This window comes from Carettochelys insculpta, chromosome 6, assembly GCF_033958435.1.
Source record: "Carettochelys insculpta isolate YL-2023 chromosome 6, ASM3395843v1, whole genome shotgun sequence".
NCBI lineage: Eukaryota > Metazoa > Chordata > Testudines > Carettochelyidae > Carettochelys > Carettochelys insculpta.
In genome coordinates this window covers 10,139,746-10,155,038 of record NC_134142.1, presented here as the reverse complement: position 1 = coordinate 10,155,038, position 15,293 = coordinate 10,139,746, and the positions used below count along the sequence as shown (strand labels likewise).

The 15,293-nt window shown below is 49.0% G+C and overlaps 1 protein-coding gene across 4 annotated transcripts in view; it reads right to left on the bottom strand.

Annotated features, from left to right (window-relative positions):
* The window catches only part of SAMD4A (sterile alpha motif domain containing 4A), a 218,303-nt gene extending 205,010 nt beyond the window's left edge, over positions 1–13,293 (bottom strand). For all 4 annotated transcript variants that reach the window (XM_074996232.1, XM_074996233.1, XM_074996234.1 and 1 more), the window contains exons 1-2: positions 13,157–13,293; positions 11,647–12,300 (exon numbers count right to left, since the gene is read on the bottom strand). In XM_074996232.1, the coding sequence (XP_074852333.1) occupies positions 11,647–11,842 (196 nt within the window). In that variant the 5' untranslated portion in view covers positions 11,843–12,300; positions 13,157–13,293. The remainder of the gene's footprint in view (positions 1–11,646; positions 12,301–13,156) is intronic.
* Between the last annotated feature and the right edge of the window lie 2,000 nt (positions 13,294–15,293).

The following is a 15,293-nucleotide window of genomic DNA, read 5'->3' as shown; positions in this document are numbered from 1 at the left end:
CAACAAAGAACCCTGACTTTTTGGCTTTTTCTGATTCCCTGCCCTTTTTTCCTTTTTCCATTTTGCCACTGGAAAATAAAAAAAGACAATGGTGGAAAGAAGCAAGAGACAAAACAAAACAAGAGGGGGAACACATTGTTTTTTCAGGTTCATTACAATGAGAAATAAAAAGAAAATTTTCATTTTCATTTTCACAAATAGGCTGGTTTTCTTCAGGAAAAAAAGAAGCTTCAAAGGAGAAATTTTAACCAGATGTACTTTGCACACACCGTTACTTTTTACAACAATAAAAACAATTACTAAACACAACACAGAAGCATACTGAAGTACAGAGCAAGTAACACAACATGGCAAACATCAGGAAAATGAACATGCCACAAGCAAGGCCAGTTTAATTGTCTTACTGAACTAAAGTTTAGAGGAAAAATCTGGAACCAATTATGTGCAAAGAGTAATAACGAGACAGAGCTAGGATTCTGCAGAGTGACTTGGATTTGCTTCCGCACTACCCTACAGTGATCTATTGCTTTAGAGCAGTGTTTCCCAAACTTAAAAAAAAAAAAATATGTAGCCATTTCAGGATTTCGGCCTTCTCAACGAACCTCCCCTCCCTCCCAGTGCCATCTCAGTGCTTAGCTCCTGATTTGTAATAATTTATTCTTTTTTGCATACCCCTTGATATCCTTTCACATACAACCGGTGGCACATGCACCACACTTTGGGAAAAACTGCTTAGAGGAAAGAGTTGAGTGAATCAGAGATGGATTCTGCAGATGATATCTAAAAATTTTCATGGAGCAAAACAAAAAACAAAACACACTTTTTCAGGCAGGACAGCTCAACGCACTAGAGCGGATCCAGCTGCCGTTAAAGTCAAGGGGACCCTTTTGACTCAGACCTGCAGGGCAAGAGCACTATTGTGAGGAAAAAACCCAACATTCTGACCTAGAGAGTCCTGTATCCATATCTCAAGCTGACCCCACGTCTGAGGATGCCTGTCATTTGCCATCCAGCTGCAAAGAGAAAAGGCCTCATCCATCCCAGAGGGAATTATTGCCTATAGTAACAGTAACAGCTAGTGCTTCCAGTTATGGTATCACGTAAACCTCACGAAATGCTTGAAAGGAAGAACAATTAGGAAAACTCAGCCATCCGTTCTGCTAAGGTACTGGATGCAGACAACAGTAAAGAAAACAATTCTTCCTCCAGAAGAAATTGCTGAGAGCTCATACACCTTAATGCCACCATATCTGGTTGGCCCAATCCACCTAAACCAGACTGTATCAGCTCTCACAAGCCCGGTGGCCGAAACTTAAGAAATACTGACAACCCACAGCTTCTGCTGACTTCAACAGGAGATGAAATCACTCAACACCCTGCAGGATTCAGGGACAAAATCAACAACTGCACCAGAATACATCACCATCTGGGGTCGGACCTGACTTAGGCCTGTAAAAAGGGCACTGACTTGCTACGAATTAGGGACCCGAGCCTGCAGTGAATTAACAAATTGCTTAACTTTAAGCACATGACTCCTTCCCTCTTATGCATGTAAAATAGTCTCCTCAGGATCAGAGCCAAGAAAAACGCTGGTACTTATAAAGCCCCTGGCAAAATCTTTGACACAACTACATCATGAAAAAAGCCACTAGCTGCAGTATAAATAAATATATTACAACTGACCCATCAGATTCCTGATTAACAATCTCTTCATAAGGAAAACTCTGCATCTCTATTTGCTCTTGAGACAAACACATCTGCCCTCTCTTTGGTAGGGCCAATACATGACTCTGTACTGCACTCAAATTTTAAATCCATCCAGGTAAACAGGGGACTGTATCCCTAAATCCCAGACCCATTTCTTCACATCCTCCCTCTCCACTATAAGGGTCTCCTTACCACCACCACCATCCTTTGCAAAGGGTCTGTTAGGTACCAAACCATAACAATACCACCCATGCTGTAATGAGCAGTTTTGTCTACAAAACTCCTATAAAAGAAACCTGCCTTCATACTCTCATCTCCAAAGGAAAAATAATTTAAATAATATTTTGGTTGTCCTGCTTAAAACCCACTTTAAAGGGAGCCAACAAGGATGGAATTGTCTCTTGAACTCCCACAGCCAGGGCAAATTCACGGCTGGGTTGGGAGCCACTGGCGAAACCACCACCACACTCCTGCTGGATGCTGATTTCTGCTGTCACCCTGGGGAGACTCACAGTGCAAAAGCAACCACTGTGGTGGTCCCACTATGCTTTTGTGGACCAACCACAGATGCAAAAAGCCCAGGTGGATTTGGGTCTACTGTCCCTTACTCCTATGCCACTCCGATTCTCTCAAACCTACTACAGCAAGCCCACGGAGACGGTGATCCTGCCTCCTCCGAACCATGGAAAAACATGGTTAGCTGAGGCTCAGAATGGAACTTCAAGCCTAAGTAGCACGTGGTCAGAGTAAGTAATGAATATCCCTGTTCTGACTTTCCATGCTACCGCCTGTGGGAAGGTCTGAAGAGTGGCCACCATGGCCAATCCTACTGGCATTTTGATACCCCTCTGCCCTGAGGTAGCCCATGCACCATGGCATGGTCACAGCTGTATCCCTCAATGATTCAGGAGCACGCCTGCTCCACACCCCTTAGGCAGCTGATATTGCCATACACTCTATATAGACAGGCCTCGTTTTCTTGCAGTTTGGGAGCATAAGGACAGCCATCCAGTGTCCCCTTTTGCACTAGCACCACACTGTCCGTCGCATCACCGTCATGTATGGGCACCACAAGAGAATTTAAGGCCCCAATGAGCTAGTCATTGTACACATACATGGCAGAAGACAGTCATGTACTTACAGCCAAGGGACAGAGAGGGGAAATAATTCACACAAGGTCACATGGCAGGTCGGCGACAGTGCTGGGAACAGAGCCTGAGGTTTTCTAGCTCCTTGTCTAGGTCTCCATCCACCAGACAATGCCTCCTTCCTCCTGCCACCGTGTATCTACAGGCAGACAACCATGGCCTGGCCCAGAGCTGGGAAGGTAAAGGTGGGGCAAACACTTCTTTCACCCAAACACAGGAGCGTACACATAAACACCCAGACAGCGGCTTCCAGGGGTGTCTAGGATAATATTCAGTCTTGCCCATTTTCTGATCACACAAAACCGAACATACTTACTGGGCCTGTGGGAGGAGGTGAGGGCTCCAGTTGGGGGTCAGGCTTTGGAATGAGGAGAACAGGGTCTGGGAGAGGTCTCCCACCTCTGGCAGAGGACTGGGGTGCAGACTCCAGCCAGGTGGCACTTATCTCAGGCGACTCCCATTCCACAGCACCGCAGGGCTAAGGTAGGCTCTCTGCCTGCCCTGCCCTCACACAGCTCCTGGAAGCAGACGACATGTCCCTGCAGCCCCGAGGCACAGGAGCAATCAGGGAAGCACAGCACGCTAACTAACCACGCCCACAGGTGCCTCCCCCATCACTCCCATTGGCTGTGGTTCCTGGCCCATGGGAGCTGCGGAGCCAGCGCTCAGGGCAGTGGCAGCATGCGGCACTCCCCTGATGACTTCTGTGCCGGGAGGCCGCAGGAACTTGCCAGCTGCTTCCAGCAGCAGCATAAAGCCAGGGCAAGCAGCCCCACTGCACCGCTAAGCAGGCTCTTAATGACCTGGCCAACAGCACTGACTGAAGCCATCAGGTCCCTGTTCAATGGGGCATTCTGGTCAAAGCCTGGATGCTAGCAACCCTCCTCTAAACCCTCCTTCCAATCCTACAGTTCTGTGATTCGCTCCCTGTGCAAAGCTGCCTCGACTATTAAGGCCTCATGGAAGCCTCCATGCAATGCAGCTTGCTTTTACCAAGCAACTGTGCAAGCACTGGAGCGTTGGGGCTGAAATCTCAGCAGGTTACATCCTCCAGGGCAGGGTTCCCGCTATTTTTTCCCACCCGTAGGCAGCATACGTCTTTTGATGCGCATCAAGGCATGTGCAGCTGTACACCGCCGACAGAACCACGATGCTGCTCCTGGTTGTGGGCTCTCTTCTAATCAGCTGGGCAGCACCTGAATCGCTCCTGGGCACGTGCTCAAGCACTCAGCTTAACGGGAACACTGCTCCCCAGCTGACCCCAAGGCCTTTGGTCTGTCCCACCAACCCAATCAATTAAATGCAGGAAACAAGCATGTTAAAAATTTCTAACGCTCCCGAGAGGAGACCAAGCCCAGTGGTCCAGGGTCAGGTCTGTGCACTGCCATACAGCCTCCATACACCCCATGCAGCCTCCACGTAGCCACCCAGTGTCCTGTCTCCCAACAGAGGCCAATGCCAGGTGCTTCGGGGGGCAACGAACAGACCTAGCACTCATCAAGCGAGCCACCTCCAGTCACTCTCTCCTAGCTTCTGTCACACAGAGTCTAAGGACACGTCGGCGCACGCTTTTGCGTCTCTGGCTATGCTACTAGCCATTGGTGGAGCTATCCTTCGTGAATGTACCCGTTTTTTGCTGAGCCCCACCCTCCCCACCAGAGCAAACCTTAACCACTCATAAGCCATTCAAAGCTTAAATACAATGGGTCCCAAAGATACAGCCTGGGACTGCAATATCTGTCACGTCTACACTCAGTGGAGAGAATGGACTTCCAGCAGGGAGAGGAGGAAAAGGAGGAGGAGGCCCAGAAAGGGGCAGCTCGGGAGGGGTAATCGCTGTCTGCGTCCTGTGTAGAGACCAAGGCATAAGTTAATGCTGTCCCTACCCGCACTGGCTTACACGGGTCCCTCACTGAGAGGCTTCTCCGACCTCGAGAGGCAGTGGCCAATCGGAGTGTCTAGGGCAGCTCTGCTTCTTCCAGGGGAGCTAGGAGACTGTATGAACTCAGGGGCACGGGTGGACCCTCTGGCAGGTCTTACTCGGATCTGCACATTTCGTGGAGATGAATCCCCTTTTCATTCCGTGAGGGACAAACCCAGCTCCCCACCCCCTCCATGGCAATCAGACAGTCCATGGCCCAGATCCTCGGCTCTTCCCAGCAATATAAATTCTCTGAACATAGAGGGCACTGTGCTGATTTACACACCTGAGAATCGAGGGCATATATGTATCCAACTCACAGAGTTCTCAGTCCCTGCAGAAGAATAAACCATGTATGGAGAGACCCGGACCCAAGGCTTTAAATTGCCAGTACGGTAAGCAGCGTCCCTACTCTCTAAGCAGTTGTCTACAGTAACATTAGATGCAAGAAGTGTGAAGTACGAAAGCTAAAGTACTGACTAATGCATCTTAAAATAAAGCAAGTATATTCACACTAATTACTACTGCAGTTACTCACTCGATTGCAAACAGAGCTCCTGGCTTGAAATAATTCATGTTTATGGACCACAAAAACAACTGAGATTACGTTGCGGAGGGAGGAGACAGGCCAGTGTTGAAAGCTAGTAGGAACACACGAATTACCACCGTGATTCAGGCCAATAGTTCATCTAAACCAGGACGCTATTTCCAGCAGAAGCCAGTACCAGGATATTGGAATAAATGAGCCAGAAGCAAATCCTAGAGTGGGATCTGCTAGGATCGTTTGGAACACAGAAAGCCATTTGCCTGAACGCAAATGGTGTCCAATACAGGGACCAACTTGGTGGACAATTTTGTTCAGCTACTCACCTCTATCAGGCCCAACATGCTATGTAAGCTGTGCAGCATATGTACAAAGTGTCATATACTAACAAGAATTTTGACCACACTTATGGACAAGCTATTCCATTTTCCTATTTAATATTATTTTACAATAACTCCGTTTATACCATAAGCACACTTATTTTAACTTATGGAACTAAAGCATGCCCTTTTTCAACTAAATCTAGAAAGAGGCCTGACCAAGCCCATCAATCTGTTGCTTATCGAATTCAAGACTGCCATAAGCTACTGAGCGCCTATTGTCGCTTCCTCTTCTTTACATTTAACTTCCTCATCCATTCTTTGCCTATTTATGCAGGGAAGGAAGTAGATTTAGTTTTTTCCATTTTCCAAATGAAATCCATAACAGAAATATCTCAGAATAGAAATATCTCACTTGGAAAGAAGCCAAGTTAAAGGAAACTGAGTCATTTATAGAATAATACTTTGCACTTTTTCTTTATGGATCCCAAAGCACTTTATAAACATTTCAAGTGGGATTTCAAAAGTGTTCGACATTAACTTAATTCTGCTCCCACTTAGGCTACATTTACACTAGCAAGTTCTTTGGAAAGATTTTTCAAAAGAAGGGGGTTCTTTTGAAAGATCCTGTGGAGGGTCTACAGGCAAAAAGTGTTCTTTCGAAAGTAAACTGAAAGATTGCAGCGCTCCTTTCGAAATCACTCTTCCTCTCCCATTTCAGGAAGAGCTCCCCCTTCCGAAAGCTTCTTTCGAAAGCAAATGTGTAGATGCTCCACAGGCTTTTTCTGAAAAAGCCGTTCTCATGGGGCCTGACTTTTTGATTCCTGGCCTTTTTTTTTCAAAAGGGGGGGCGGGGCTGTGTGGACACTCTCTTTCAAAAGAGCAGATCACTCTTTTGAGAAGCTTTTTTGTGTGTGGATGCTCTCTTTCGAAATAAGTTCTTTCAGAAGAGATCTTCTGGAAGGGTTTCTTTTGAAAGATCTCTGTAGTGTAGACATAGCCTTAGTGTCCACACACACCTGTGAAATAACTCACTATCTTATCTGCTCTCTACGTGGGGAAGCTGAGGCAGGAAAGAGTGTGAGTGACTTGACCAGCATCATCTTGTGAACTTACAGCAAAACAGAAGACAGAACACCACTCTCTAGAGTCACAGGCTTGTGCTTCTCTAACCACATACAGTTATTCCCCCCCACAAGATAAGCGCATTTCGAATGCGTGTGTCTCACGTTCACGTGACGGGGGACAGTGCTGCAGGGGCGTGACCCCATAGCCCCATGGCTAGAAGCCGGCTAGGCAATGCCCAGCGAGCAGAACCAGCCACGGGGTCCACAGATGGGGAGTGGGGGTCCCCCACCGCCCCACAGCTGGTAAGCGGCTGGGCTCCCACAGCTGCTTGCAGGACCCAGGAAACTGACCACCCATGAGCTGGTCAGCTTCCTGGGTCCCGCCAGTGCAGGGGAACCAGGAACCAGGCTGCCACTTGGTTCCCATCTCCTCTGGGCTTGTGGGACCCAGGAAACTGACCAGCTATGTCACAGAGAGGAAAAAAAAAAGAAAAGAAATGAAAACTGATAAGTCAGCTACATAGCACAGAAGGCAGAGGGGTGAAGGGTGAGAAAGAGAGGGAAGAAAATTACTTTCTGCAAGTGTCTATTAAGTTAAGTGACTTGCCTGAGATCACTATGAACATCAAAGGTGGGGAAGCTGTCTTTGTAATGGGTAAGGTAATTGCTATTTCTATTAAGACCAAGCTGCAAAGTATCGAATTTGAGAATAAACTCCAGTTCAGATTTCCCCCTTTGTAATCTGATGTTAAAGTCTCTGTTTTAGGACACAGACTTTCAGGTCTTTAGTACTGGTCAGAAGCCTGTGATCTCCTCCAGAACAACCACCTAACCTCAGGAAAATTCCCACTAGCAACCACATGCCACACCACAGAAATACTAATCCTGGAACTTTTCCCTGCAACAAACCCCACTGCCAGCTCTATCCACATATTTACACTAGAGACACCATCGTTGGACCTAACCACATCAGTTATACAATCAGGGGCCCATACACCTGCACTTCCACTAATGTGATCTATGCTATCATGTGCCAGCACTGCCCCTCTGCCATGTATATTGGACAGACTGGACAATCACTTCGCTAAAGAAGAAATGGACACAGCTCAGGCACTGGGAATCTGAATATACATAACCCTGTCAATGAGCATTTCAATGGAGCAGCCCATAGTATTAAAGACCTGAAAATCTGCACCTCAAAACAAAGAGACTTTAACACCAGATTACAAAGGGAGACATCTGAACTGGAATTTATTCTCACAGCCGGAGCAGTCCTCATCTATGGCAAGCTCAGGAATGCCGAAGGCCAGGAGGCATTCAAGCCAGGCTGGAGTATTCCTGGTCTGCAGCAGCCCTAGGAACAATGTGGGCTGGTAGGCTCTTCCAGCTTGGCTGGAGCAGCCTCACGTCAGCAGCAGCCTTGGGAGCACCGCAGCTGAGGGTCTCTAGCCAGGCCAGAGCAGTCCCCACCCGTGGCAAGCTGGGAAGGTGCACTCCAGCCCCAAAGATATTTTGCATTCCATGTCTATTTAGCCCCTGGCCCTTCTGTTGAATCCAGTTCACTATAGTGATATTTGTGAGATGAGCATCTATCCAACATGAAACACAATGAGCCTACACACTTACGGTGGTCAGATCGAGTCACTATCCATTTCAGTCAGACTTCATCAAGCACCATGATGTCTGTGTCCACAGAATAAGTCTTTTCCCAGAAGAGGCCAACTTTAAAGTCAATTCAAATATTCACACTGGCTCTGTAGGCTCACTTATTGCTTTCACACTAGCTTCACAGAGAAAAACTTGACCCCTGGTTGTGTCATCCTCACTATTTTTGTCTCTTTTGCGGTACCAAGGAAGATAGAGACAACACAGACTCAACAGGGACGCTGATTTCATGGCTCATTATAACACCACGCATCAAGATCTATGGCTCTATCCTGTTCCCAAGTTAAAGCTCTAATCCCAGAGCCTCTTGCCCTTGGGCAGACTTCTGCACTCAACTGCAGAGTCATTAATTCAAACAGAGGTACAATGGTCGGCTTGACTGCAAGAAACTGCCGAACCAGGTGAGGCTTGTGTCAAAATTCCTACCAAGGAGAAGGGGAAAAAAAAAAAAACAAGCCAAAAAGCAGAGGACAAACTGATATTTTTAGGTACACTGTCATCACCACCAGCTGCTGAAGAAACAAGCCCACATTTGTGGTGTATGTGGAATCCAAGTAGTAAGAGTAATAAAAAGTTAACTGTTGTTGTTAGGCATAAGGTAGGTGAGATAACTCTACTACACCAAATTCTGTGGGTGGAAGGTACAAGCCCTTGAACCACACAGAGTTCTTCTCCAGGTCTGGAGAAAGAAATCAGAGTGCACAAGCTAAATACAACTCAGGACAGACAGTCAAACATGAAGAGCAATGCATGTCAGAGGAGGTTGTCTGAGATGGGGTAAGGGTTAGATTGTCATGACAAAGTGTGCTTCTCAGGTTAGCAGGCCAGTGTGCATTACAGAATGTTGTAATGAGCCATGAAATCAGTGTCCCTATCGAGTCCCCATTTTTGGGCACCTAGCAGAAATAAAAAAGCAGTCCAGTCGCACTTTAAAGACTAACAGAGCTACTGGACTGCTTTTTTGGTTTGATAGTATCTAGACTAATACAGCTATCTCTGTTACTAGCAGAAATAAGTTGCAGTGGTTGCTTTAAGAGAACCTGGTGTGATTTCATATCTAGTCAAGAGACAAATGCCACAGTATGAAATGTGCCATGAATCAGGGCTATGTAGTATTATGTCAACAGGAGATCTCAAAACTCAAAGTACATAACATCAATACCAAATTAAAAGTCACTTCCAATCATTTCTGAATTGCTAATACCGAGACTGGGTATTCCTCTGTAACAGGAAGATCACCCTGATCACCTTACTTTTCTGTTGCAAACAGATGTGTCTTGTATTTATGAAACATCAAAGACACAAGAGGACAAAATATTTAGTGGTAACAGAAATTTAACAAAGATTCTCAAGTCTTGCTATTGAGCCTACAAAAGCCATAAAAGAACAGTTGATTATTTGAAGAAACATCTGAGCAAGTGCTATCAGCATCACAAATGTAATCATTAATAGTCAAACCAAGAGCTTTATTCCCGGGAGTCATCTTTATTCCCACTGAGGTCAATGGGATTAGTCACATGAGTAAGTACTAGAGGGATATGGACCTTCGTTTCTACTACTGTTTTGGCAAGAGACTGGCATTATGCAGAAATCCCTATTGTTCATACATACCCTAGTATCTGTATGGGTTTTACAGGAAACGTTTCCATCATAATTTGAACAGGTACACTACTACTGTACTCTGCAAATAAATCATTCATCTGTAATCTTTGGACAAATCAGTGTAATGGAACTATTCTATAAGACCCTGGTAAGATTAAAAACCAGAAGTTTATACCATTGTACACAGCCACATACAGCAGGAACCAAAGACAAACCGCGCTAATGCAAGCAAGAGAAGAGGCGATGCTCTTCTGTGGAAGATCAGTTTAAGAGAGTGTGCTCTTCTCCCCAGTTTATTCTTAGTTAGGCCTCCTCCCACAAAAATGTACAAGGTTAAACTGTTCAGCTGTTTATAAAATGCAGTGTTGCACTGAAATGCACACTGCAACATTCCTCCCCGGCATGCGTAAGAACTATAAAAGGAAATATCCAGTTCCAGTGCGTTCACCATTGTGATGCTAGAGCTCTGTGCACTGAGACAGTCCCTGAGTTGGTTTCTTAAAAGCGTACTGAAATATATCCTAAGCCTAACAACATTGTACTGGACGTTGTCATCCAATAGCAGCACAGACAGCTGCCAAATCTTGCAGGCTCAGTGCTCTAATATGGAACAGCTGGAAGAAGACCCTGCATTCTTTTCCCTCAGTAAACACTGGGGGCTCTGTTCAGTATCCTACTGCAATAAAGCCTAAAGAATTTCACCTATCAACTGGCAGACTTCCCCCCCCTCCACAGACTAGGTTTTGTGTGTTCTTTTTACCATGTGCAGAAGGCCAAGGTGTACTTAACTAATCTGAAAAGCTGCATTGAAATATCTGAGATGGGAATAGGAGGCATATTTGTTGAGGGGTGGGGGAAATTTTTGCAAATGAATAGAATAGAGTTAGATAATTTAGGTATGTGTTTAGCCTCATCTCTGGAAAGAAGAGTTTGGGATTTTATTATGGAAGGTTTCTTTGCACTTCTGTGCACACACAAAGCATAAGTCTCATTTCACTTATACTGTTTTAGTTCTACTAACTTTCACCAATGTTTAAATGAGCTCTAAATCAGGCATCTATACATTAAATGTACATCTCTGAGCAAGTACATGCACAGTATTCACTACCTGAATTTTGCACAGCAGCCTAAACAGCCTACTAGTATCTCCCCAGAGCTTCTGGGGAATATACAGACCGCTTAGAACTGCAGAGAAAAAAACTGTTTTCATACAGGACATGATGACACAAATTACCATTTAACAAAAGATTGAGATACCTCAGCCAGCTACAGCTCAGCTAAATACTCGTTTGAGCAAGATAATGAGGAGATTCTTTTGCATGTTGCTTAAAGCAAAGCAAGCCACGTTGTCCAAAAGAAGCCTAGAAAATCCAGACTCTACGTGACCTGACTTCCTTATTTCACAGGAAACTGCATGAGAGAAAAATCAATCATTCATGCTACCGTAGTTACGCCACTGAATAGACTGTACAGTAGTAGTTTGCTGTGAAAAATCAAACTGAAACAAGTCATCACTAGCCTGAAACACAGAATGTACCAGGGAAAGCTGTTAACAATGAGGCTGGTTCATTGGAGCCACTGCTCCCTGACCTCCCCTTTTTTGCCATCACTAGGGTATCTCCATAAGGGAACAATGTAGCATTCAAAATGGATTGGTTGCACCAAAACTTACCAGGATTGTTGGCTTCCCCTTCAAGAATGTGCAGCTCAGTGCAATCTGCCAGAGAATGCTCCAGGCAGAGCTGGAGGAAACGGGCTTGTGTTCGACTCACCCTCTTCAAAAAGGAAAGCAAAGCAACAGTCTGCTCACATTCGTTCCAGCCTTTAAACCAACCAGCCAGCACTCCAACCTGATCTCGAAACATCATGTTTAGGTTGAGGTGGGGAATGAAGCAGGGGAGGGAAAGCCCTCGACGAGGGCGAAAAAAATCCTTTTAAGTTTTTCCCTGGGTCTGTCTCACAATTGTATTTACTAATCAAATGGATTTTTTGGACACAGCCGTCAGCTCAGATGTGCATCTGGTTTCTCTTCTCCTCTTTCCGTCTTCAGTTCAGTGTTCTGGTGGCTTCTTGTTAAATTCCCCAAAGACGATGACACAAAGTGGCACAAGGAAACAGGCAGGGGGAGTTGTGTATTAATTATGCATACACACACACACATACACACACACACACATATATATATAAATCTCAACAAGGCACAGGAGTGGGCTTCTTCTTCTTTCCCCGGGGGGTTATTTTAGCCTAGCGTCTCCAGCTCTCTCCTCCCCTGGGTTGCAATCTGGACCATCCACACCCGCATTCCTCCCAAAGCAAATCTTCACAACTGGAAAGAGAAAAGAATTGCTGTGATGATGACACCCTTTGCCAAGGGAACACTATGATTCAGCATGACAGCAGCAGAGCCCACTTTCTAATGCGCCCAAAGAGATTTCAGGTCAACAAGTGAGGGGAGGACAACGGGAGTGAGTGGTAGGTGGGGAGAAAGACACCCAATGGATAAAAAATTCAGCGCCCGGCCACGGTGACCGAGAGACGCAGGCTTTGCAGCAACCTCCCTCCTCTACAGAAAGTGGAGGAGGGAGCTCCCTGTTGCTGCCACGAATATCCCAGGCCCGCCTACCTGCTTTAAGCCGCAATGGCTGCACCAGCCCATTCATCCCCCAGCAAACTTCCCCTGCGGCTAGAGAGCTCTAACGCCCGGCAGGAGCAGCCCCGGGTGCCTGCCTCTGCACCTCCGCCTCCCCGGGAAGCGGCCGAGCTGCTGCAGCTCCATCTACAGCCATCCAGCATCGCAAGCCGGCCCCTTTGGACGGAGGCCCTTAAGCAGCAGCAGCGTGAAACAAAAATAAACTCTGCCCACCCCCGACTCCAGCACGCCGCCCGGCCAGGGCGCCCTGGGGTCCCCCGCTGCCGCCGTCCCCCCTCTCTCCCGGCGACCTTCCCCGCCTCCCCCTGCGCACCGGCCCCCCTCACCGCACCGCCTCGCGCGCCCTCAGCACCCCGGGAGCTCTGCGCCCCGCACAGACTGCACCCCCCAGCGGGGCTCCCGCGGCTGCGGCTCGCGCTGCCCCCAGCCCCCGGGGGGCGGCTCAGGGCCGCGGCCGGCGGGAAGGGGGCACCCCTGGGCTGGCTGCAGCTGCGGCGGCGGCGGCCGGCTCCGCGCTGCGCCCCGCACCCACCTGACTGAGCCCCACGCTGCCCCCGGCGGGCTGAGGCAGGTGCCTCGCGGCGGTGGCGGCGGCGCGCCGCGGCCGGGCCATGGCGGGGCAGCGGGCAGGGGGATCCCGCCGGGCGCCGGGCTGGGCGAGACTGAGCCGCGCCGAGCCCCGCGCCCCGGCTCCCCACATGCTCCTCATTAGCATAAGCCATTACGTCATGGGCTCGCGGCGCAAGGCCCCCGCCCCCCGGGCCGGCAGCGCCGGGGGAGCCCGGAGCGCCGCCTCCGGCCGGCCCGGCCAGCCCCGCTGTGGACCCCAGCGCCCCGGGGAGCGCGCGCGGGTGTCCTGGGCACCCGGCCGGCTCACGCTCGCTGCGTGTGCGCTGCGCACTCGGCCGGTTCACACTCACTGCGTGTGTGCTGCACACCCTGCCGGCTCACACTCACTGTGTGCGTGCTGCGCAGTCGGCCGGTTCACACTCACTGCGTGTGCCCTGCACACTCGGCCGGTTCACACTCACTGCGTGTGTGCTGCACACCCGGCCGGCTCACACTCACTGTGTGCGTGCTGTGCAGTCGGCCAGGTCACGCTCTTGTGTACTGTGCACTCGGCCGGGTCACGCTTACTGCGTGTCTTGCGCACCCAGCCAGCTCACATTCACGGTGTGTGTTCTGCACACCCAGCCAGCTCACGCTCACTTTGTGTGTGCTGCACACCCGGCCAGGTCACACTCAGCATGTGTGCTGTGCATTCAGCCAGGTCACACTCACTGCATGTGTCCCGCACACCTGGCCAGTTTCCACTCTGTGTGTGTACTGCACACCCAACCAGCTCACACTGTGTGCATGCTGCACACTTGGCTGGTTCATGCTCACTCTGTGTTCTGCACAGTCGGCCGGCTCACGCTGACTGTATGTGTCCTGCACACCTGGCTGGTTAACACTTACTGAATGTGTCCTACCCTCCCAGCCAGTTCACACTCACTGTGTGCTGTGCAATTGGCCAAGTCACACTCAGTGCATGTCCTGCACACCCAGCCAGCTCACACTCACCATGTGTGTCCAGGACACCCATCCAGTTCACACTCACTGCATGTGTCCTGCACACCTGGCTGGTTTCCACTCAGTGTGCATGTGCTGCGCACCCAACCGGCTCAGACACTGCATGTGTACTGCACACCCAGCCAGCTCACACTCACTGTGTGTGGGTTGTGCATTCAGCTAGGTCACACTCACTGCATGTCCTGCACTTGGCTGGTTCATGCTCATTTTGTGTTCTGCACAGCCAGCTAGCTCACACTCACAGCGTGTGTCCTGTACACCTGGCTGGCTCACATGCACTGCATATGTCCTGCATACTCAGTCAGTTCACACTCTGAGTGTGTCCTGCTCACTCAGCCAGATCACACTCACTGTGTGGGGGCTGTGCATTCAGCTAGGTCACACTCAATGCATGTCATGCACACCTGGCCAGCTGACACTGTGTGTACGTTGCTCACTCAGTGAGTTCACATTCACTGAGTGTGACTTACACACCCAGCCAATTTGCACTCACTACATGTGTGCTGCATACTCAGCCAGATCACACTCATTGCATGTCCTGGACACCCAACTGGCTCACACTCGCTGCATATGTCCTGCACTCCCAGCCTGCTCACATTCACAGCATCTACTGCACACTCAGCCAATTCACACTCATTGCCTGTGTGCTGCCTGCCCCTGGCCAGTTCACATTCATTGTGTGTATCCTGCACACCACCAGAGTTCACACTCACTGCATGTGTCCTGTGCACCCCAGGCTGGTTCACATTCACTGTGTGTGTACTGCACACCCCCAGTTGGTTCACCCTCACTGTGTCTGTCCTGCACTGCCCTGGGCAATTCACACTCACCGCATCTGTGCTGTGCCCACCTAGCTGGTTCATACTCACTGTATGTCCTGTGCTCCCCAGCCAGTTCACACTGCGTGCGTATCCACACCCCAGCCAGTTCACACTCACTGCATGTGTCTCTACCCCTCCCAGCCAGTTCACAGTCAAGTGTTTGTGCCCACACTCCCAGCTGGTTCACATTCACCATGTCTGTCCTGCAATACCCTGGCCAGTTCACACTCACTGCATGTGTGCTGCACACCCCTACCTGGTTCACACTTAGTGTCT